Source organism: Mobula birostris, chromosome 5 (genome assembly GCF_030028105.1).
Source record: "Mobula birostris isolate sMobBir1 chromosome 5, sMobBir1.hap1, whole genome shotgun sequence".
Taxonomy (NCBI): Eukaryota; Metazoa; Chordata; class Chondrichthyes; order Myliobatiformes; family Myliobatidae; genus Mobula; species Mobula birostris.
Window position 1 is genome coordinate 18,309,579 of NC_092374.1, and position 23,898 is coordinate 18,333,476.

Genomic DNA, 23,898 nt, shown 5'->3' on the forward strand with positions numbered 1-23,898 from the left:
ACACGCTGGAGGAACTCAGCAGGTCGGGCAGCATCCGTTGAAACGATGAGTCGATGTTTCGGGCCGGAACCCTTTGTCAGGACTGAAGAGGGAAGGGGCAGAGGCCCTATAAAGAAGGTGGGGGGAGGGTGGGAAGGAGACGGCTGGTAGGTTCCAGGTGAAAAACCAGTAAGGGGAAAGATAAAGGGGTGAGGGAGGGGAGGCAGGGAGGTGATAGGCAGGAAAGGTGAAGAGGAATAGGGGAAAACACAATGGGTAGTAGAAGGATGCAGAACTATGAGGGAGGTGATAGGCAGCTGGGGGAGGGGGCAGAGTGAAATAGGGATGGGGAAGGGAGGGGGAGGGAATTACCGGAAGTTGGAGAATTCTAAGTTCATACCAAGGGGCTGGAGACTACCTAGACCGTATATGAGGTGTTGCTCCTCCAACCTGAGTTTAGTCTCATCATGGCAGTAGAGGAGGCCATGTATGGACATATCTGAATGGGAATGGGAAGCAGAGTTGAAGTGGGTGGCTACCGGGAGATCCTGTCTGTTGTGGCGGACAGAGCGGAGGTGCTTGAAGAAGCGGTCCCCCAATCTGCGTCGGGTTTCACCGATGTAGAGGACGCTGCACCGGGAGCACCAGATGCAATAGATGTCCCCAACAGACTCATAAGTGAAGTGTTGCCTCACCTGGAAGGACTGTTTGGGGCCCTTCTCGCCTCATCAATGATGCCCTCACCCGCATCTCCTCCATTTCCCGCACTTTGGCCCTCACCCCATCCTTCCGCCACAACAACAGGGACAGAGTTCCCCTTGTCCTCACCTACCACCCCACCAGCCTTCGGATCCAGCACATTATCCTCTGCAACTTCCGCCACCTTCTACAGGACCCCACCACTAAGCACATCTTTCCCTCTCCACCCCTCTCCGCTTTCCGCAGGGATCATTCCCTCTGCGACTCCCTGGTCCAAATGTCCTTCCCCATGGATCTCCCACCCGGCACTTATCCCTGTAAGCGTAAGTGCTACACCTGTCCCTACACCTCCTCTCTTGCCACCATACAGGGCCCCAAACAGTCCTTCCAGGTGAGGCAACACTTCACTTGTGAGTCTGTTGGGGTCATCTATTGCATCTGGTGCTCCCGGTGCGGCCTCCTCTGCATTGGTGAAACCCGACGCAGATTGGGGGACCGCTTCGTCGAGCACCTCTGCTCCGTCCGCCACAACAGACAGGATCTCCTGGTAGCCACCCACTTCAACTCTGCTTCCCATTCCCATTCAGATATGTCCATACATGGCCTCCTCTACGGCCATGATGAGGCTAAACTCAGGTTGGAGGAGCAACACCTCATATACCGTCTAGGTAGTCTTCAGCCCCTTGGTATGAACATAGAATTCTCCAACTTCCAGTAATTCCCTCCCCCTCCCTTCCCCTATCCCTATTTCACTCTGCCCCCTCCCCCAGCTGCCTATCACCTCCCTCATGGTTCTGCATCCTTCTACTACCCATTGTGTTTTCCCCTATTCCTCTTCACCTTTCCTGCCTATCACCTCCCTGCTTCTCCTCACCCACCCATCTGTCTTTCAAATTTCTGGTTTTTCAACTGGAACTCCAGCCTTCTCCTTCCCACCCTCCCCCACCTTCTTTATAGGGCCTCTGCCCCTCCCCTCTTCAGTCCTGACGAAAGGTTCCGGCCCGAAATGTCAACTCATCATTTCAACGGATGCTTCCCGACCTGCTGAGTTCCTCCAGCGTGTTGTGGATCTGGAAACTAGTTCCCTCTTCCCTTTCCAAAGCCCACATCCTCTTGAGGGAGAAGACCTTCTACCTAATAATTCAAATTGCCTGTCCAATTGCTAAATATTTTAAAGAAGTTAAGCATTTAACATGCTTGTTATTATTATTTAATCTCAGGGCTCTGTACTCTTGTACATTCTCAGAGCACTGTCCCATTCCACACTGACACCATTACAGTCACTGTCGCGTTACAAGTTTTCAAACATATCAAGGGGGAATCAAATACGATTTCTGGGAACCTTAATTCTTTCTTTGCAAACAACTCCCATATTCCGATAAATAAAAGAAGTAAGATTAAGTTTCTCTTTGTTTTATTTCTTCATTTTCTGACTCACACCGTCATATGTAGTGGTTGCAATGACCCTCTGCATTGTTATACTGTCTGTACAGTGTCTTTTTTCCAGATTTTTTATCTCTCACATCTGGTTTGTTCCTTATTTCCAAATAAGGGATTGACACTGCATCCCTCCAATTCTCTCACACAACTTGCAAGTTCAATCAGAATCAGGTTTATTATCACTGGCATATGTTGTGAAATTAGTTTTGTGGCAGCAGTACAGTGCAATATATAAACTACTATAAGTTACAATAAAGAATATTAAAAATAAGTAGTTCAAAAAAGAGCAAAAAATTCATGGACTACTCAGAAATCTGATGGTGGAGGGGAAGAAGCTATTTCTAAAACATTGTGTGGGTCTTCAAGCTCCTGTACCTCTTCCCCAATGGTAGCAATGTGAAGAGGGCATGTGCTGCACGGTGAGAGTCCTTCATGTTGGATGTTGCTTTCTTGAGGCAGCACCTTTTGATGATAGTGGGAGGCTAGTGACCATGATGGAGCTGGTTGAGCTTGTACTTGCTGCAACTTCTGATCCTGTGCATTGGTGCCTCCCTTTCAGACAGTGATGCAACCAGTCAGAATGCTCTCCACAGTACATCTGTATAGAAATTTGCTAGAGTTTTCAGTGACATACCAAATCTCCTCAAATCCCTAATGAAATTTAACTGTTTGTATCAACTCAAAAAAGTGCTGGAGGAACTTAATAGGTCAGGCAGCATCTATATACAGGAATGGACGGTCACCAGTTCTGGTCGAAAACATAAATGCTGCCTGACCTGTTGAGGTTTCCCAGCACCTTTGTGTGTGGCTTCAGGTTGCCAGAATCTGCAGTCTCTCATGAGTCCAATTAGCTATTTGCATGACGACAATCAGAATATGTTATTAAGTTTTCTGACTTGCCTCCTGAATCATAAACAACTTCACAATGTAAGCAAGAGAAGGAATCGATTATGGACTTCAGGAGAACTAGCATCCTCATTGAGGGGTCAGTGGTGGACAGTTCAAGTTCCTGGGTGTCACCATCTCAGAAGATATATCCTAGGCACAACATATTAATGTAATCATGAAAATAGCATACCATTGGCTCTTCTGTTGAGAGTTTGAGAAAATTTGGTCTGTCACCAAAAAATTCTTACAGAATTTCCATAGATGTACAGTGATGAAAGTTCTGACTGGTTGCATCTGTGGTTGGTAAGGAGATTCCAATGCAGGGATCCCAAGATACTCAGGAAGTTGTGGACCCAGCCACCTCTATCACAGGCACAACCCTCTCCAACATCGAGGTCACTTTCAAGAGTTGGTGCCTCAAGATGATATCCATCACGAAGTACCATCCCTATTTGGTACATGCTCTTTTCCTCAGACCATCAAGGAGGGGTACAGGAGCCTGAAGGCCACACTCAATTGTTTGCAAAGTTTCTTCCCCTCTGCCAGCAAATTTCTGAACAGTCAATCTACCCATAAACCTCTACCTCAACATTCTGTATTTTGCACTATATATATTTGTAACTTACAGCAATTTTTAAGTTTTTGTACTGAACTGTTACTGCAAAACAAATACCACTTCATAAATAATAATAAACTTGATTCTGACATTTATCACTGCTTCGTATGCTGCTCACACATTGCATCATCGCTTACTGTGTGTGTGTGTATATATACACATATATATACACACACACACACATATACCCATTAGTTATTGACCTTTCTATGAAGGTGGAAGGAATTTCGTATCATAAGGCATATGGTGTGCTGGGGGGTGGTGGGGGGGGTGTGGAAGAGTTGAGTTCAAAAGCCGTGAGGTAATGTTGAGGCTCTATGAGATTGTGGAGAGCACTCTAACTGGCTGTATCACCATCTATATCATTAAGGACCCCCCACCACCCAGGACATGCCCTCTTCTCATTGCTACCATTAGGGAGGAGGTACAGGAGCCTGCAGGTACAGGAGGTACAGGGCAGCAGGCTGAGGGTAGAGGACACCAACAGAATCAACAAACTCACTCGTAAGGCCAGTGATGTTGTGGGGATGGAACTGGATTCTCTGATGGTGGTGTCTGAAAAGAGGATGCTGTCCAAGTTGCATGCCATCTTGGTCAATGTCTCCCATCCACTACATAATGTACTGGTTGGGCACCGGAGTACATTCAGCCAGAGACTCATTCCACCGAGATGCAACACTGAGCATCACAGGAAGTCATTTCTGCCTGTGGCCATCAAACTTTACAACTCCTCCCTTGGAGGGTCAGACACTCTGAGCCAATAGGCTGGTCCTGGACTTATTTCCTGGCATAATTTACATATTACTATTTAACTATTTATGATTTTATTACTATTTATTATTTATGGGGCAACTGTAATGAAAACCAATTTCCCCTGGCATCAGTAAAGTATGACTGTGACTATGAATATGACTGAAGGCATACACTCAACCATTCAGGAACAGCTTTTTCTTCTCTGCCATCCAATTTCTGAATGGATATTGAACCCATGAACACTACCTCACTACTTTTTTTTTTACATTACTTATTTATTATATTTAAAGTCATTCATGTTTTTATTATGTATTGCATTGCACTGCTGCTGTAAAAACAAATTTTACCACATATTCCAGCAATTTTAAATGTGATTTGGATCCTGAACTTTGGTTAGACCACATTTGAAGTATTGTGATCCACTCTGTTCACTTCATTATAGGAAAGATGTGCAAGCTTTAGAGAGGGTGGAGAGGAGATTTACCCGGATGCTACCTGGATTAGAGAACATGTCTTATGAGGATAGGTTGAGTGAGCTGAGGCAGTTCTCTTTGAAGTAGAAAGTAATGACAGGTGCCTTGATAGAAATGTACGAGATCATAAGAATAGAATGAGTAAATAGCTGGACACTTTTCCCCAGGGCAGAAATGGCTAATATGAGAGGGCATAACTTGAAGGTGTTTGGAGGAAAGTGTTGGGGGTTGGGGGGTGCCAGAGATCAAGTTTTTTTTTAATACACATAAAGTGATAGTTAGTTGTGTTACACACCTCGTGGGTATCTTGTGACTGTCTTATGAGCATGATGTAATGGTCTGTGGAGGTCACATGATGTGATTTTCCCACCAGTGTGAGGTCACATGATGACCTGTTCTCAACAGGTATAAAAAGGGAAACCCTGTTGTGACGCAGTTAGTTTCAGTTTAGTTTTGTGTTAGTTTGTCAGTTAGTCCGTTATGCTGCATATTTGTCTCATGACGCAGTTTTGTTTTAAAATGGAGTTTTCCTTTCTTTTAAAGGTGCAAAGATTGGTGCTAGCAGTTTCGCCAATTACTGCCGGTTTTGTGTGTCGCATCTATAATTTTTACTTTACAGTTCAGGATTGGAGAGTGAAGAAAGAAGTGAATAAAGTTGGAGTCGTTTAGCAGTTTTATAAAGGGTCAACCTTATTAAGTTTTCATTCAGAAATAGTGACATGCATCTGACATAACTCCTGCAAGAGCAGGGAAGTTTGTGCAGTGTTCACTCGCCAGAAAAAAGTCAGTTCCTTTAAGCCGTTGTATTTCCTTCGTCGTGAATCCTTTGGAGAAGCAGCAGTAATGTCATGTCTTTGAAGAAATCTGTTTCCAGAGAAATCTCTCCTTATTGACTGTGTAAATCACTTGAACTTTCAAATTTACTACTTTAAGAACTGTTCGAATCTACCACTTTAAGAACTGTGTTCGAATTTACCACTTTAGGAAGTGTTCCAGAGCTGCTGTATAGCAGTTAACTTCCGGTTAAGTTAGTCGTTTAAATATTTTTCCACTGTTGTTGAGCAGAGTTTAATAAATATTTGTTTATTTATAAAACCTGATTCAATTATATATTCATTGTTGCTGATTATGTAACACTTGGAACATGCTGCAAGTAGTCATAGAGGCAGATAATTAGGGACATTTCCGAGTCTGTTAGAAAGGCACACGGATGAAAAGAAAAATGGAAGGATATGTAGGAGGGAAAGGTTATATTGACCTGGTGTAGGATAAAAGGTCAGCATGACATCATGGGTTGAAGAGCCTGTGCTGTTCTACAAAATCGAACAACATGGAATCAGGCCCCTCAGTCTACGTTGACCACCCAGTACTCATCTAGACTTATCCCATTTGACAAAGATTGGTTCATCACATTTAACACCCTGACAATGCAAGTTTGCATCTGCATGCTTCTTACTTGCAGAGAGGGTAACAGCCTCCACCCAACACTGTGGCACTATCCTAGTGTGCCCTGATCTATTGAGAAGAAAATGTGAATCTTACAGTGCTAGACAATGTAAAAATATTGAGGAAAACAAAACTATCAACTTTATTGTCACTGATTAAATAGCATGAAACTTGTTTTACGGCAGCGGTACAGTGCAAACCTGTGTGGGGATCTTTAAAATCATTTTCCCAGGGTAGAACCGTCAAATGCTAGAGAAGGTGCATGCAAAGGAGATGTGTGGGCATGTTTTATCCAGAGGGAGAAGTAGGCACCTGGAATGAGCTGCCAGGGATGGAGGTGGAAGCAGTCAGAACGGTGTTCATTAGGAGGCTGCTAGACAGACACATGAAACTACAGGAAATGGAAGAATATAGATTATGTGCAGGCAGATTTCCTTTAATTTGGCATCATTTTGCCACACATGTAGTCTGAAGGGTGTGTTCATGTGCCATATCACTCAACATTTTACCTACAGTTCAAGTCATGAAGAGTCTAAATGACGTAAGAAAATTAATATCACTGGGACTGTTTGGTACAAGTCTAAGTATCAGAAAATACTTTGGACAAATATTAATACAAGAGGTGTGCGCGGGTGCGTCAGCATGTACTTGACATTTACTGAAATTACATACACGCTGCACTGTTGCAATTATTAACCTCTCCAATTGATGACACTGTGTTATTGATCAAATTAAGATTCAACTTGCCTTTCCTTCTTGCTTCAGGTTATGCGAAAATTAGAATTATAGAGGATTCCGGGCCATTGGTTAATCAGGGCAGCTGCTTATTTGGGATAACTCTTAAAGAACAAAAACTAATTGAGAAAATAGCTGGGATTCTCTTCATTTATTTGGAACATTATGCTGTTTAACTGGAACAGGAGACTTGCTGAACAGTTTCTAACTGGCATCAGTTGCGTGCAGTTGTTAGATACAAAACCATGCTTTGAGCAAACAGTTTTTAAATAGCATCAGTGGTATGTGCTTCTGTTTTAAAAAGTAATGATTTTTATCACTGGTAGTTGGCAAGAAATAGGCAGGAAGACAATTCAGAACTATTTTGCTCACTGGGGTTTCAAGCATTCAGGCTTGGAGATGCCAAATACGGCCAGGAGTGAAAGTAAAATGATCTCACTATTTCAACAAGTCAGGATCTACAAAGAATTTGAAGGTATCAACAATCATCTTGAATGTTACAATTAAAATGATGATTTGGAGGATGCAATTATCAAAAAATTGTCTGAAGGCCGTCGATTATCTACACGAGGTGTCTGCACTGATTTTGTTCATTTATAGTCAATCAAATGAACACAGCAGTGTACAGTCAGCTCCCGTGGCTCCAAAGAGCTGTTTGCATGCAACAGGGGCGCACCTCGGCACATCACTTCAACAGGCGGGTTGAACTTGGTGAGGGTAGCCATCAGTGGGATCGTGACATGCCTGTCCCAGCATGTGAAGTCAGCTCTGGCGGACTGGGCAGGTGAGACCTTCAGTGAGACCCAACGGCCAGGAAAGCTGCACGGCAATGCTCTGGAGAAGAAAGGGTATGGCGGGGCACAGAAGTGGTCATGGTCAACCACTGCAGCTAAGGAACCCAGTTGTGACGAATGTCTTACCACTAAACCCGGACTTCTAAGGTCAAGAGAATGAAGTGGAGTTTCCACTTTAAAAACCTTCCCGCACAGCTTCCTGCCATCATCAAATACGATGGACAACCACCAAACCAACTACTAGGAACTCGTACACAGTTTTATACTACTGTAGTAGCATCAATAGTGTTCTAATTGGTTCTGTATTCCATTTATATACACAACACGTTATTCAGTTTATCTTTTTCTTAAAATACGTTTTTAGCTATTTCCTTGAAACATCAGCTAATTGGGGCAGCCACTTAATTAGGCAAAAATGTACTGGTTCCAGTGTCACAATTAAGCAGAAACCAAAGAGATCAAGATGACACCCTTCACCACTTACATTTCAACTGTTCTTCAGATCCCACATCACAGGCAATGAACAAAGTGCTGCAACTATCAAATTCAGTATCCAAATCATTCTTACAGGATTCACCGGCAACGGCATTCACATCCAGGAGAACGACCTGAGGTTTGGGACAGCAGGGTGAAGGCAGAGAGTGAATGGAAAAGAGAGGAGCAACGCAGAGGACAGGGGGAGGTGGGGGAGACGGTCAGAATAAGGATGGGGTGTAGAATGAGTGGTCAGAGAGTGGAGGAGTGTGGGGAGGTGATGGCGGTGAAAGGGTGTGATGGTGGAGGGGAGAGGTGGACAGAGAAGAGAGGACGGATGGGGAGAGAGCACAGTAGGAGTGGAAGAGAAAAGAACAGTGGGGGTGAGGGAAACATGCACCTAACAGAGGCAATAAATGGTGAGAATAAGAAAAGGGGGAAAGGGGAAACAAAGCTGAGAGGCCAGAGAAAGAAAAGGAGGGAATGAAGGTGTAACTACAGAGGGAACATAGAGAAGGAATGAGAGCATGTTTAGGAGGAATGGAGAAGAAACAGAAGGGGAATGGGTGAAATGGGAATGTAGTGATAGAATAAATGGATGAGGGAAAAGAACAGAGAGAAGGGGAAGGAATGGCGCAAGAAGAGAGGAAGGATGCAGGGAAGAAACGTATGGCAGGACTGGAGTGGGAGAGAAGAGGGGAGGGATGGAGGGAAAATGTTGAGAGGGGAGGGCGACAAGGAATGACAAAGTAGTATACAGAGTGAAGATAGGGGACGAATGGAGAAAAAGAACAGAAGGGATAAACGCGTGGGCAATGACGCCAAGAAGAGAATAGTGGAGAAGTGGGCAGAGGAGAAGCGCGGCGCGATGGGGAGAGGGAGGGAGAATAGAAGGCAAATGAAATGGAGTGCCACAATGCAAGTGGACGGGGCTCAGCATCCCCACCGGCAGCGTAAGCGAGATACCTTACAGCCCTGCCGGAGCAGCGCTTCACTGAACGCCCTGCCGATCCCCTGCGCCGCTCCTGTCACTAGCGCAACTTTGCCGGTCAGAGCCATCGGCAGCCTCGGAGTGCTCGCAGTTCTCGGCGTGGGGAGCCTTTATTGCACGGAAGGAGGCGGAAAGAGCGAGAGTCCGTTCTCGTAGTTTAGGGGCAGTGACCTTTGTGTTCCACAAACTTCAGCAAAGCTCTTCCCCCCTCTCTCTCTCTCTCCCTCCCTCCCTCCCTCCCTCCGTTTACTGTGAACAGCAATGTTTATATCACGTGCTTCTTTTTCTCTTTCTTCGTTCTGAAAAAGGCTCCGCGAATTGAAAAGGTGAACGTATTTGTCCTCTGCAGCTATTTCCTGGCCTGCTGAGTTTCATCAACATTTGATTTTGTTATTTCAGATTTCAAGCGTCTACAACAAAGTAACCAGTCCTTCTTTGTTACTTTGACAAAACGTTTCAAAGTCTTGCCCAACCCCTGTTGGGCGCCACGGTAGTGTAGCGGTCAACGTACGGGTTCCCTTCGGCTGCTCCGGTCTACACACACACCAAAAGACGTATGGTTTAGGAAGTGATTGTGAGCTGTCCCGTGACGACATTAGGGTTAAACAGGTGGATTGCGGGGCCGCGCGGCTCGTTGGTCGGGAAGAACCAGTTCCGCGTTGTATCTCTGAACAAATAAAATAGCACTCTACTAGCAGGACCACAGAGATTCAAGAAGGTAGCTCGGCATCACCTACAGAAGATGATAAGTAATGGGCAATATACTATCACGTTCCACAAATTCAAAACGTATATTACAGGTTCCCGGGAAGTCGTAATCAATACACAGCTCAATGTCGTACATTTTTGTTAAGTGTAGTTACTGTCGACTTGTGGACAAAGAGTCCGCGGCAAGACAGCAGGAATATAACCGTGATAAGAGTTAAACTCCAAACAAGGGACCATCTGCGGATGCTGGAAACACACACACACACAGTGTTGGAGGAACTCAGCAGGTCAGGCAGCATCAATGGAAAAGAGCATGGAAAGATGTGCTTGGTGGAGGGATGCCGCTGGAGATGGCGGCAGTTACCGAGAATTATGTGCTGGACGCGGAGGCTGCGCCCCACCCCACCAGCCTCCGACCTGGCACTTATCCTTGCAAATGGAACAAGTGCTACACCTACCCCTACACCTCCTCCCTCACTACCATTCAGGGCCCCAAACAGTCCTTGCAGGTGAGGCGACATTTCACCCATGAGTCTGTTGGGGTAATGTACTTTAACCGGTGCTCCCGGAGTGGCCTGTTGTATATCGGTGAGACTCGACCTAGATTGGGAGACCGCTTCGCTGAGCATCTATGCTCTGTCCGCCAGAACAAGCGGAATCTCCCAGTGGCCACCCATTTTAATTCCACTTCCCGATCCCTTTCCGACATGCCCATCCAAAGCTTCCTCTGCTGTAGCGATGAGGCCCCACTCAGCTTACAGGGGCAACATCTGGGTAGCCTCCAACCCGATGGCATGAACATCGATTTCTCAAACCTCCAGTAATGCCCCCCCCCTTCTGTATTCTCTATTCTCCTTTTCCCTTTCTTACCTTATCTCACTGCCTCCCTCTGGTGCTCCTCCCCCTTTTTCTTTCTTCCATGGCCTTCTGACCTCTCCTATTAAATTAACTCCTCCTCCAGCCTTGTATCTCTTTCACCAATCAACTTCCCAGCTCTTTACTTCACCCCTCCCCCCCCCCGTTTCACCTATCACTTTGTGTTTCTCCCCCCCACCCCAACTCTGACTTCTCATCTTTTTTTCTCCAGCCCTGCTGAAGGGTCTTGTATGAAACATCGATTGTTTACTCTTTTCCATAGTCGCTCCCCGGCCTGCTGCGTTCTTCCAGCATTTTGTGTGTGTTATTTGTTTTGGCAATGGTTTCTGACAGATAAGTAATAGCCTGGACAAGGGAGATAACCTGGTCTTTTCACACAATTTGTTAATATCCTTTGATTTAGTAAGTGAAACTCCAAATTATCGCTCTACTGGACTGACCCGAGATTTGATATTCAAATCCTTAGAGCTGAATTTGAATTTGTGGTCTCAAGGTTCAATGATGCAAGTCAGTCCAGGCTGGAGTTGGTGCTGCCCCCCAACCCCATGTCCAGTGTTTGGTATGCCAGTTTAGGACTCGTGTGATCATGATATGACTTTTGCTGGCTATCGTGTGTGTGCTTTGTGCCGTGAATGGTTGTTGATGCTGTATTTTGCACCTTGATCCTGGAGTCAGGCTGTTTCATTTAGCTATATCCATGAGTATTCATGTGTGGTTGAATGACAATTAAACATATTAATTTGAATTGAATTAAAATCAAGTTGTGTTTTTTGCCCTACGCACAAGTACGAGATACAATGAAGTACTTACGAGCAGCAGCATGACAGGCATATGGATTCAGACAACACGCAGAATATAAATTCAAAATATAACTTATACAAGACAGAGAGGAAAAGAATCTGTGCTAAAAAAACACTAGTGCATGATCACAATAAGAAGCAAGTGTAGGTAAGTCTTACGTAGTTTTCTGCTGCTGAGGTGCAATTCGAGTTTGCAGGTCAGTTCAGGAAAAGAAAATATAGAACTAAAACACTACAGCGCATTACAGGCCCTTGAGTCCACCAATGCTGTACTGACCTTTTTAACCTACTCAATCATCAATCTAGCTCTTCCCTCGTACCTAGCCCTCCATCTCTCTATGATCTACATGCACATCTATGAGTTTCTTAAATATCCTGAATGTATCTGCCTCCATGACCTCCTCTGACAGGGCACTCCATGCATTCACCACTCTGTGTAAAACAAAAACACCTACCCCTGACATGTCTCATAAACATTCCTCCAAACTCCATAAAATTATGCCATTTACATCCCAGGAATATTCTCTGGCTGTCCACTCAATCTATACCTTTTATTCTCTTGTACACCTCTATCAAGTTGCCTTTCATCCTCCTCTGCTCCAAAGAGGAAATACCTAGCTTGCTCAACCTATCGTTATAAGACATGCGATCTAATCCAGGCAGTATGGTTGATAGTTGTAGAAAAGTAGCTGTCCCTGAACTTGGTGTAGAAATAAAAGCTTCTGTTGCTCCGTGAGCCAGGACCCTAAATTTGGGCCACCAGTACCATCTGGGGGGAATAATTTTTATAGTGAGTTTTGGCAGGGTATATACTCGTAGTGCTAGAAAATATGTGATAGCTTTCTGAGGTGGTAGCTTTCTGAGTGTTATCACTCAATTTATAACCCCATGCCAAAACACACTTTTCAAAACTATACATAGCACAGAATAAAGGATTCTACTTCAAACTGATCGATCTTTCTTATTATTGATGCTTTGTCTTTGAAAATTGGTGGGAATATAGCTCAGAGTATATGCTTTTCAAAAAAGTTGTTAAAATTAGCATCTCTACAAATGTTATCTATTACTGGCAGTGACAACACAGTAAGGTGTACTTCTCTTTTCATGTTCTGTTTCACATTTATATCTTATATATCACCTTTTATACATGTATTTATATCACCTTTGCAGCAGGTGATTTTTTCACCAGCAATGTTAATGTGATTTTTTTCTGTTTCAGGTACTGTGGTGGTGAGATAGTCCTGCACAATAGAGGAGAGAGAAGAGTAGATTTAGATCTGGAGTAGCTGAATCACCTTGCTTCAGAATGGAGAGCCATAAGCACAAAGAATCTACAAGTGTTTGTATTAAGAAGCAGTGTATCATACACCAGAAAACATCAAAAGAAGATGATGACCATTTAGTTAGTTCGCAAGACTATGAATCCTGGAAAACATTACTTGAAGCAGCCAAAGTGAAAAACTATGCTCCTATTTTAGATGTTGCTAAATAACTTGGAGAAAAAGAAGTCCAATAATCTACTATCACCGAAAATGCCAAAGCCTCTTCACCATGAAGAGAGACTTAGAGACTCTGAAAAGGAAAGCCAAGGAAAACATTACTGATGAAGCTGGTGAGAATACCTGTACATCAAAAGGGCCAAGTAGGAGATCTTCATCAGAAGCAAGGGTATATGATCAAATCTGCATTTTTGTAATAAGGTGAATATTCTGAAGGGCTCCAAATCGCGTGAAAAGCTTACACAAGCTGTACAACTCAGAGCTGACCAAACACTATGAGAATGTGCAACCCAAGAGGAAGATGAAAAGATTCTAGCAGTAACAAGCAGAGACATAGTTGCTGCAGAGGCCCACTGTCATGTTTCATGCTATAAGGATTATACCAGAATCAAGAAAAAGGAACCTGAGTACAAAGAGGATGGTTATGAACTGTATAAAAGGATTGAAAGGGAAGCCTATAAAGATCTTTTCAAGTATATCAGAACAGATATCATACCCAACAAGATGATTGTACAAGTCACTTCTTTGGTCACAAAACTTGAATCTTTCATGCTATCTGGTGGAGTTACGCTCCTGCAAGATTCTACAGGGAAGCACATTCATAGGAAACTGGAATCTGAGCTGGAAAATTCAATAGATATGTTTCCAGATGACAAAAGAAAATTATTAATGGTTCCTGAAAGTGTATCATTAAGGGATGTTGTCTTGGAAAATCAAACTCTACAGAGGGAACTCAAAGTTAGGAGGGCCAAGGCAACCAATTTCGACAAGATCATAGATACGACTTCATCACATACCAGGCCCTGTCCACACCAGAAGGATTGCTGAGAAAGACAGATAAAGCTACTTTAGCCACAACCTTGCAGAAAAATGTAGCAGTAGAAGAGCAACTCCCAGGAAACTCTGCTACAGTGGCTGATGGAATGAACTTGGTCCAAAGAGTGAAAGGTGATCAAGTTACTTTCAGAGATGTTGTCACAACAATTCTGCTTATGGCTCTGAGGGAAGGCAGTCAGAGTAGCAGAATAGATGTTGTGTTTGACACATACAAGGAGAACTCTATCAAGAATGGTGAAAGATTTCTACGGGGTGAAGAGACTGGTCATGAGTTGCAAGGTATCACAGGCACACAGATGGTGAGGCAGTGGAGGAGCTTCCTGACCAAAGTCAGTAACAAAAATAGTCTCATTAGCTTCATAGTCCATGAATGGAGGAAAGTGGAGTACAGAGCAAAGCTACAGGAGAAGATTCTGTATGCAACTGTGAATGACAAATGTTACAGAATCACATCTCAAGACAGTGAGGAGGTGTCAGCTCTTCAGTGTCAACGAGAAGAAGCAGATGGCCACCTACTTCTCCATGCTGCCATGCCACAAGAGAGGAATGCCAATCTGTAGTGATCTGCTCAGAAGACACAGATGTCTTTATCATGTCTTTAGCATTTTGTGACAAGATTGAGGCCCCATTGTTCCAGAAGTGTGGCACTAGAACCTGTACAAGGCTTGTAGACATTAGAAAGGTTGCTGCCACTGTTGGTATAGAGGTTTGTAGGGCTCTCATCGGGTTGCACACATATACAGGATGTGACACTAAGTGCTTTTGCAGGCAAAGGGGAGACAAGTGCCCTAAAACTTCTGACCAGCAACAGGGAAACACAGGACACATTCTCAGAGTTGGGTCAGGAATGAGACCTCTCCCCAGAACTGATGGATAAACTAGAGGCATTTACATGTCTCCTGTGTGCCCCAAAAGCATCGACCACCAAGGTCAATGAGCTCAGGTATCACCTTTTCTGTGCCAAAAAAGGTGAAATCAAAAGTCATCAACTCCCACCATGCAAGGACTGCTTAACAAAACATGCACAGCGAGCCAACTACCAGGCTGGTATATGGAGAAGATGTTTGGAGAAGGACCCACAAGTGCCAAGTTGGCAGAGGATGGAAGATGCAGAGAGAAGAGGAAGCTGAACAGTTGGTGGTGCACTGGATGGAAGGCCACCCAGCACTTGATGCCGTCCTGGATCTACTGGCCTGTAACTGTCCAAAAAAATGTTCACTCCCAAGATGTATGTTGCAAATGGCCTCAGGTATACTGACATGTGTAGACTGGCAGACTGTGAGAACCAGGCATCCACCTCAGAAAGTGTGGAAATTTGAGATGAAGAAGTGGAAGATTTGGAAAATTATTATGATTATTAATAGGTTATAAAAGTATGGAAAACAAAGTATGGAAAGCAGTCTTTGATTAAATATATTCATTTTATAACCAAATGGGGCCTAGGTTATGGCTGTGTGGAACCCCACATTTGAATTATTGTACTGTAATTCTATATGCAATGACAAAAACTTAAGATTGTTTTGATTTGATACAACAATATGGAAAATATCATGACATTGATGAAACTCCAGAAATCTCTCCAAATGAAGTTTTTTACCTTTTGTGAGGTGGGGTAACACTTTCTGCCGTGCTGATGTTAATATGGAATATATACAAAAAGTGATTACTTATTTGAAGTAATAAAGCTACCACTGGTACAAGGCTATCACGTATTTTCTAACTCTAGAGACGTATACCTTGCCAAAAATCACTATGAGCATTATTCCCCTCAGATGGTACCGACCAACCCTACTAGCTCACGGGCTAATTATTAAGGACCTCCAGCACCCAGGGCATGCCCTTTTCTCACTGTTACCATCAGGTAGGAGGTACAGAAGCCTGAAGACACACACTCAGCGATTCAGGAACAGCTTCTTCCCCTCTGCCATCCGATTCCTGAACGGACTTTGAAGCTTTGGACACGACCTCACTTTTTAAAAAATATACAGTATTTCTATTTTTTGCACATTTTTAAAATCTATTCAATACACATAATTGATTTACTTGTTCGTTTATTATTATGTTTTTATTTTTTTTTCTCACTCTGCTAGACTATGTATTGCATTGAACTGCTGCTGCTAAGTTAACAAATTTCACATCACATGCTAGTGATGATAAACTGTTCTGATTGTGATTCTTATTGTTAACCCCAGATCTATTGATGTTTATAGGGGTTAGCCTGTCTCCATTCCTCCTGTAGTTCACAACCAGCTCTTGAACAACAGTGTGAATTGAAGCTTGTTAAGACTATAACTCAGGAGCAGAATTAGGCCATTCAGCCCATTCAGCCTGCTCTACCATTCCATCATGTCTGATTTATTATTCCTCTCAGCCCCATTCTCCTGCCTTCTCCCCATAATCCTCGACGCCCTACGCAATGAAGAACCACTTTGAATATACTCAATGACTGGGCCTTCACGGCCATCTGTGGCAATAAATTCCACAGGTCCACCCCCACCCTCTAGATAAAGTAATTCCTCCTCATCTCTGTTCTAAATGGACATCCCTCTCTTATGAGGCTATGCCCTTTGCTCCTAGAATCCCCCACAAAAGGAAACATCGTCTCCACATTCTCTCTATTGAAGCCTTTCAATATTTGACAGGTTTCAATGAAATCTCCCCTCATTCTTCTAAAATCCAGCAAGTACAGGCCCAGAGCCTCATTCGTTAACCCTTTCACACCCAGAATAATCTTGTGGAGCTCCTCTGGACCCTCTCCAATGCCAGCACACCTTTTCTTAGATAAGGGGTCCAAAACTGCTCACAATACTCTACTGCAGTAAGACTAATGCCTTATAAAGCCTCAGTTTGTGTGCTTTAAATACAGATGTTAAGGGAGCAATTCAAGTTCTCTAATCAATGCTAATGTAGTCTAAAGGTACATTATATTTTTAATAATTAAACATCTGTAGCTGCAAAATTATAGGATTTGTACATCAATAACTATTTAATTACAATGCTTGTGATCCTAGAGGAAATGGTCTGAAATGTTAAGGTGTCTGGTGTGTTGGCCTTCACTAGTCTGTGATTGAATTCAAGAGCTGCGAGGTAATGTTGAGCTCTACAAAACCCTGGTTAGACCACATTGTGTTCAGTTCTGGTTGCCTCATTATTGGAGGAATGTGGAAGCTTTAGAGAGGGTGCAGGAGAGATTTATTGGATGCTGTCTCACTGCAGGGTATGTCTTGTGAAGATAGATTGGGCAAATTAGGGCCTTTCTCTTTGGAGTGATGATAGATGACCTGATAGAGGTATACTAGCTGGATAAGAGGCATAAATCGAGTGAATAGCCAGAGACTTTTTCTCCGTGTGGAAGTGGCTAAGGCAAGGTTTAAGCCTGGGGTTTGCAGCCCCCTCAGTTAATGGTAGGGGTCCATGGCATAAAAAAGGTTGGGAACTCCTCGGGTAAGGTGACTGAATGAAAGTACAGGGGAAGTTGTCGGAGCTAAGTTCTTTACACAGTGTGTGGGTGCATGGAATGCCTTGTCAGGGGTGGCGGCAGAGGCAGATACTCTCAAGTAGGGCTTCTCAACTGTTTTTTATGTCATTGATCCCTATCATTAACCAGGGGGTGAGTGGACCCCAAGTTGGGAATCCCTGCTCTAGCGGCACTTAAGAAACTCTTAGATAGGCACACTGATTATAGAGAAAATGGAGGATTTTGTAGGACGGAAGGGTTAGATTGATGTTAAAGTAGATTAAAAGGTCAGCACAACATCATCTGCTGAATGGCCTGTAGTGTGCTGTAATAGAAACATAGAAAATAGGTGCAGGAGTAGGCCATTCGGCCCTTCGAGCCTGCACCACCATTCAGTATGATCATGGCTGATCATCCAACTCAGAACCCTGTACCAGCCTTCCCTCCATACCCCCTGATCCCTTTAGCCACAAGGGCCATATCTAACTCCCTCTTAAATATAGCCAATGAACTGGCCTCAACTGTTTCCTGTGGCAGAGAATTCCACAGATTCACCACTCTCTGTGTGAAGAAGTTTTTCCTAATCTCGGTCCTAAAAGGCTTCCCTTTATCCTCAAACTGTGTCCCCTCGTTCTGGACTTCCCCAACATCGGGAACAATCTTCCTGCATCTAGCCTGTCCAATCCCTTTAGGATTTTATATGTTTCAATAAGATCCCCCGTCAATCTTCTAAATTCCAACGAGTATAAGCCTAGTCGATCCAGTCTTTCATCATATGAAAGCCCTGCCATCCCAGGAATCAATCTGGTGAATCTTCTTTGTTCTCCCTCTATGGCAAGGATGTCTTTCCTCAGATTAGGGGACCAAAACTGCACACAATACTCCAGGTGTGGTCTCAGCAAGGCTTTGTACAACTGCAGTAGTACCTCCCTGTTCCTGTACTTGAATCCTCTTGCTATGAATGCCAGCATACCATTCACCTCTTTCACCGCCTGCTGTATCTGCATGCCCACTTTCAATGACTGATGTATAATGACACCCAGGTCTCATTGCACCTCCCCTTTTCCTAATCGACCACCATTCAGATAATAATCTGTTTCCCTGTTTTTGCCACCAAAGTGGATAACCTCACATTTATCCACATTAAATTGCATCTGCCATGAATTTGCCCACTCACCTAACCTATCCAAGTCACCCTGCATCCTCTTAGCATCCTCCTCACAGCTAACACTGCCGCCCAGCTTCGTGTCATCTGCAAACTTGGAGATGCTGCATTTAATTCCCTCATCTAAGTCATTAATATATATTGTAAACAACTGGGGTCCCAGCATTGAGTCTTGCGTTACCCCACTAGTCACTGCCTGCCATTCTGAAAAGGTCCTGTTTATTCCCACTCTTTGCTTCCTGTCTGCCAACCAATTCTCTATCCACATCAATACCATACCCCCAATACCATGTGCTTTAAGTTTGCACACTAATCTCCTGTGTGGGACCTTGTGGAAAGCCTTTTGAAGATCCAAATATACCACATCCACTGGTTCTCCCCATCCACTCTACTAGTTACATCCTCAAAAAATTCTATGAGATTCGTCAGACATGATTTTCCTTTCACAAATCCATGCTGACTTTGTCCGATGATTTCACCGCTTTCCAAATGTGCTTTGATAACTGGCTCTGGCAGTTTCCCCAGCACCGATGTTAGGCTAACCAGTCTATAATTCCCCGGTTTCTCTCTCCCTCCTTTTTTGGTTACATTAGCCATCCTCCAATCCTCAGGAACTAGTACAGAATCTAAAGAGTTTTGAGAAATTATCACTAATGCATCCACTATTTCTTGGGCTACTTCCTTAAGCACTCTGGGATGCAGACCATTTGGCCCTGTGGATTTATCTGCCTTTAATCCCTTCAATTTACCTAACACCACTTCCCTACTAACATGTATTTCCCTCAGTTCCTCCATCTCACTGGACCCTCTGTCCCCTACTTTCTTAAGTACTGGGAATGAACTTCCATATTGGTGCTCGGGTATACAGTTCCAGGCATTTGAACTAGAGATAGGGAAAGAATAGTGATTAAAGTCCAAGCTTGAATGGTGTTTGATGTGCAAGGGAAGTGATGGGGTAGGATGTTCCCCTATGTGCAAGGGTGACAGATTCAAAGGTGTTGCCCATATTACCTCTTGAGATTGCCAACTAACATGTTGAACAAAGAGACTCTCAAGGTTTAATGCAACTTAATCTTTATTAGCACTTCTTGGCAATGATAATTAACACACACAAATTGCTGGCGGAATGCAGCAGGCCTGACAGCATCCATAGGAAGAAGCACAGTCGACGTTTCGGGCCGAGACCCTTCGTCAGGACTAACTGAAAGAAGAGATAGTGAGAGATTTGATGTGGGAGGGGGAGGGGGAGATCCAAAATGATAGGAGAAGACAGGAGGGGGAAGGATTGCTCCTTTGGCTTGTCCCACTTCCTCCAAACTAAAGGTGTAGCCATGGGCACCCGTATGGGTCTCAGCTATGCCTGCCTTTTTGTTGGCTTTGTGGAACAATGCATGTTCCAAGCATCCGTCCCCTACTTTTCCTTCGCTGCATTGATGACTGCATTGGCGCTGCTTCCTGCACGCATACTGAGCTTGTTGACTTCATTAACTTTGCCTCCAATTTTCACCCTGCCCTCAAATTTACCTGGTCCATTTATGACACCTCCCTTCCCTTTCTTGATCTTTCTGTCTCTATCTTTTTGGAGACAGCTTATCTACTGATGTCTACTATAAGCCCACAGGCTCTCACAGCTACTTGGACTATACCTCTTCCCACCCTGTCTCTTGCAAAAATGCCATCCCCTTCTCATAATTTCTCCATCTCTGCCGCATCTGCTCTCAGGATGAGGCCTTCTATTCCAGGACAAAGGAGATGTCTTCCTTTTTTAAAGAAAGGGGCTTCCCTTCCTCCACCGTCAACTCTGCTCTCAAACACATCTCTCCCATTTCACGCGCACCTGCTCTCATCTCATCCTCTTGCCACCCCACTAGGGATAGGGTTCCCCTTGTCCTCACCTACCACCCCACCAGCTTCCGGGTCCAACATATAATTCTCCGTAACTTCCGTCACCTCCAACGGGATTCCACCACCAAGCACATCTTTCTGTCATCGCTCCCTACATAACCCCCTTGTCCATTTGTCCCCCCATCCCTTCCCACTGATCTCCCTCCCAGCACTTATTCTTGTAAGTGGAACAAGTACCCTTACACTTCCTCCCTCACCACCATTCAGGGCCCCAGACAGTCCTTCCAGGTGAAGCGACACTTAGAAGTGAGTTGAACCTATGAGTCAGCTGGGGTGATATACTGCATCCGGTGCTCCTGGTGCGGCCTTCTATATATTGGTGAGACCCGACGCAGACTGGAAGACCGTTTCACTGAACATCTACGCTTTGTCCACCAGAGAAAGCAGGATCTCCCAGTGGCCACACATTTTAATTCCACGTCCCATTCCCATTCTGATATGTTTGTCCATGGCCTCCTCTACTGCCAAGGTGAAACCACACTCAGGTTGGAGGAACAACACCTTATATTCCGTCTGGGTAGCCTCCAACCTGATGGCATGAACATTGGCTTCTCTAACTTCCGCTAATGCCCCTCCTCCAGTTCTTACCCCATCCCTCATTTATTTATTTATTTATTTATTTATTATTTTTCCCTTTTTTCTCTCTCTTTCTTTTTTCTCTTTCTGTCCCTCTCACTATAACTCTTTGCCTGCTTTCCATCTTCCTCTGGGCTCCCCATCCCCTTTCTTTCTCCCTAGGCCTCCTGTTCCATGATCCTCTCATATCCCTTTTGCCAATCAACTTTCCAGCTCTTGGCTCCATCCCTCCCCCTCCCGTCTTCCCCTATCGTTTCAGATCTTCCCCTCCCCCTCCCACTTTCAAATCTCTTACTATCTCTTCTTTCAGCTAGTCCTGACGAAGGGTCTCGGCAAGAAACGTTGACTGTGTTTCTTTCTACGGATGCTGTCTGGCCTGCTGCATTCACCAGCATTTTGTGTGTTGCCCGAATTTCCAGCATCTGCAGATTTCCTCGTGTTTGTGGAATGATAACTAATTAAGGTATTTATATATTTAAGCACCTTTTATTTCATATCCGAACTTCAAACTCGAACCTTTTTTTCATATAGTTCTTTATTATTTATAATTGTTGAATATTGATTTTTGTTGTGGGCTGCACCCTCAGAGAGACAGTCTGTCTGGACTCTGGATCAGGGTCTCTTTGAGGGGGCATCTGCTGATGCTTGCATGCTGTGGGGGTTGTCAGTGTTTCTGCAGGCGCAGGTTTTGGGGGGGCTTGATGGTTTTGCTGCTGTTTGTGCGGAGGGAGGGGGTGAGTAGATTCAGAGGCTTTGATGATTATATGCGGTTCTTGTTTTGTAAATGTTGGCGAAGAGTAAGAATTTCAGATTGTGTACTGTATACATTTTCTGATATTAAAGTGAACCTTTTGAAACTTTGAACCTCTGACTAACAAATTCCTAATACATGTAAGTAAATAAAGTTGATCCTTGATCCTTGATTATAAATCTGGTTCTGACTCATTTGAGTTACTTAAGCATCTGTGCATACTACTGATGTAAAAAAAACTTCACATTGGTTTACTGTTCTATCTTAGTACTTTTTATATTAAATCAAAAGACAAATAGCTTGGAATTGAATACTCCCCATGTGTATGAATTGGCCAGATTCACTACAATTTTATAGTCGTTGAATTCAGAGCTCAGGGACCTCCTTCCTGTGATGGTTATTGCCATGCTATCACTCCCGATATCTCGGACTGCCCTTGTTTTGCACAATTTCTCCCGTCAATCTAAAGCCTTTCTTTGTTCTCACTCCTGGCTGGGATCTTATGATTTGAGGTTGTCACTCATCCAAGGACTGGGTAAACAAAACATAGCTTCTTTCCTTATTAGGCTTAGAGAGTTATTAATTTAAGGATGTATGTTAGTACTTTCAGCAGATTATGCAATCCTTTCAAAGGATGGCTGCCTTCAAACAGCATCATTTTGTTTCAACCTTTTTCTTGTGGTAAGACCACATAGAAAGAAATCTCTTCCTGATATGCGTTCACCAGGTGTCGGTCATGCAATCTTACTTCACTGGGTTTCTTTATTTTGTAGTTCCAGCAACAAAGAAACACAAGCACCACACACACACACACACACACACACACACACACACACACACAGTGTCTCTCTCTCTCTCCCCTCTCTCTGTCTCTCTCCCTCCCTCTCTCTCCCCCTCCCCCTCCCCTCCCCTCTCCCTCTCTCTCCCCTCTCCCCCTCCCCTCCCCCTCCCTCTCTTTCCCTTTCTCTATCTCTATATTTGTCTCTCTCACTTTGTCTCCCTCTCTTTCTGTCTCTTTCCCCCTTTCGCTATCTGTCTCCCTCTCTGTATTTTTCTGTTTCCCTCTTTATCTGCCATTCTCTCTTTCTGTCTCACTCCCCCTGTCCCTCACTCCCCTGTCCCTCACTGCCCCCTGTACCTCACTCTCCTCTGTCCCTCACTCTCCCTTTTCTCTCTCTCCCTCCCCCTCCCTCCCCTTTCCTTCCCCTCTCAGCTGCTCTCCCAATCCCACCTCCCTTTAGCTAGCAGAGTGTTTTCCCAGAGTCTGTCAAGACACTTGACGTCTTGACTCTGACTACAGAGGTTGGGGAGTTCATAGAGTCATAGAGTCACGGTTACACAGCACAGGGACAGACACTTTGACTCAGCCACTCTGTGCCAATTGGAGCTATCCAGGGTCATTCCATTTGCCAGAGCAATATAGCCAAATTGTTGGAGCAACTCAGCAGATCATGTAGATCATGTAGATCATGTAGATCATGGAGATCATGTAGATCATGTAGATCATGGAGAGGAAAAAAAAAACAGTTGACAGCTTGGGCTGAGACCCCTAATCAGGACTGAAAAGGAAGGTGGAAGAAGCCCAAATAAAAAGGTGGGGGAGGAGAAGGAGAGCACTAGAACGTTATGGGCCAAATACCAGCAGTTGAGCATTTGTCCTTAACCTTCTAATCCAGGGGTTCCCAACCTCTTCTATGCCATGGACCCCTTCCATAATTGAGATGGTCCATGGAACTCCTGTTCTACAGTTTTTCAATCTATCTACCCGTCCAACTACTCCATTTAGGTTTGTATTGAAAACGTGCAAACTAACAACTATTTGTACTTGAATTCATGCTGGTGTTCAAGACCAGCTAAAGCATTGTACCAAGAACAGTTTCCTCACACTTAGAATGCAAGAGGTGTATTCTAGCTAGGGAGAACATCCTGCATTGGGCCAAATGGCTAAGTTCTATTTGCATGTATGACTGCATTTAGAGTGATAATTCAGACCAAGCATCGCACTGGAGTGATGGGTCCACCTTTATCCAGAATTT

The 23,898-nt window shown here is 44.2% G+C and overlaps 1 protein-coding gene across 1 annotated transcript in view; it reads right to left on the minus strand.

The window, feature by feature from the left end:
* LOC140197561 (15-hydroxyprostaglandin dehydrogenase [NAD(+)]-like) overlaps positions 1–9,846 on the minus strand; it is a 69,417-nt gene extending 59,571 nt beyond the window's left edge. Inside the window, exons 1-2 of the mRNA XM_072257668.1 lie at positions 9,264–9,846; positions 8,308–8,431 (exon numbers count right to left, since the gene is read on the minus strand). Of these exons, the coding sequence (XP_072113769.1) occupies positions 8,308–8,431; positions 9,264–9,356 (217 nt within the window). The 5' untranslated portion in view covers positions 9,357–9,846. The remainder of the gene's footprint in view (positions 1–8,307; positions 8,432–9,263) is intronic.
* Between the last annotated feature and the right edge of the window lie 14,052 nt (positions 9,847–23,898).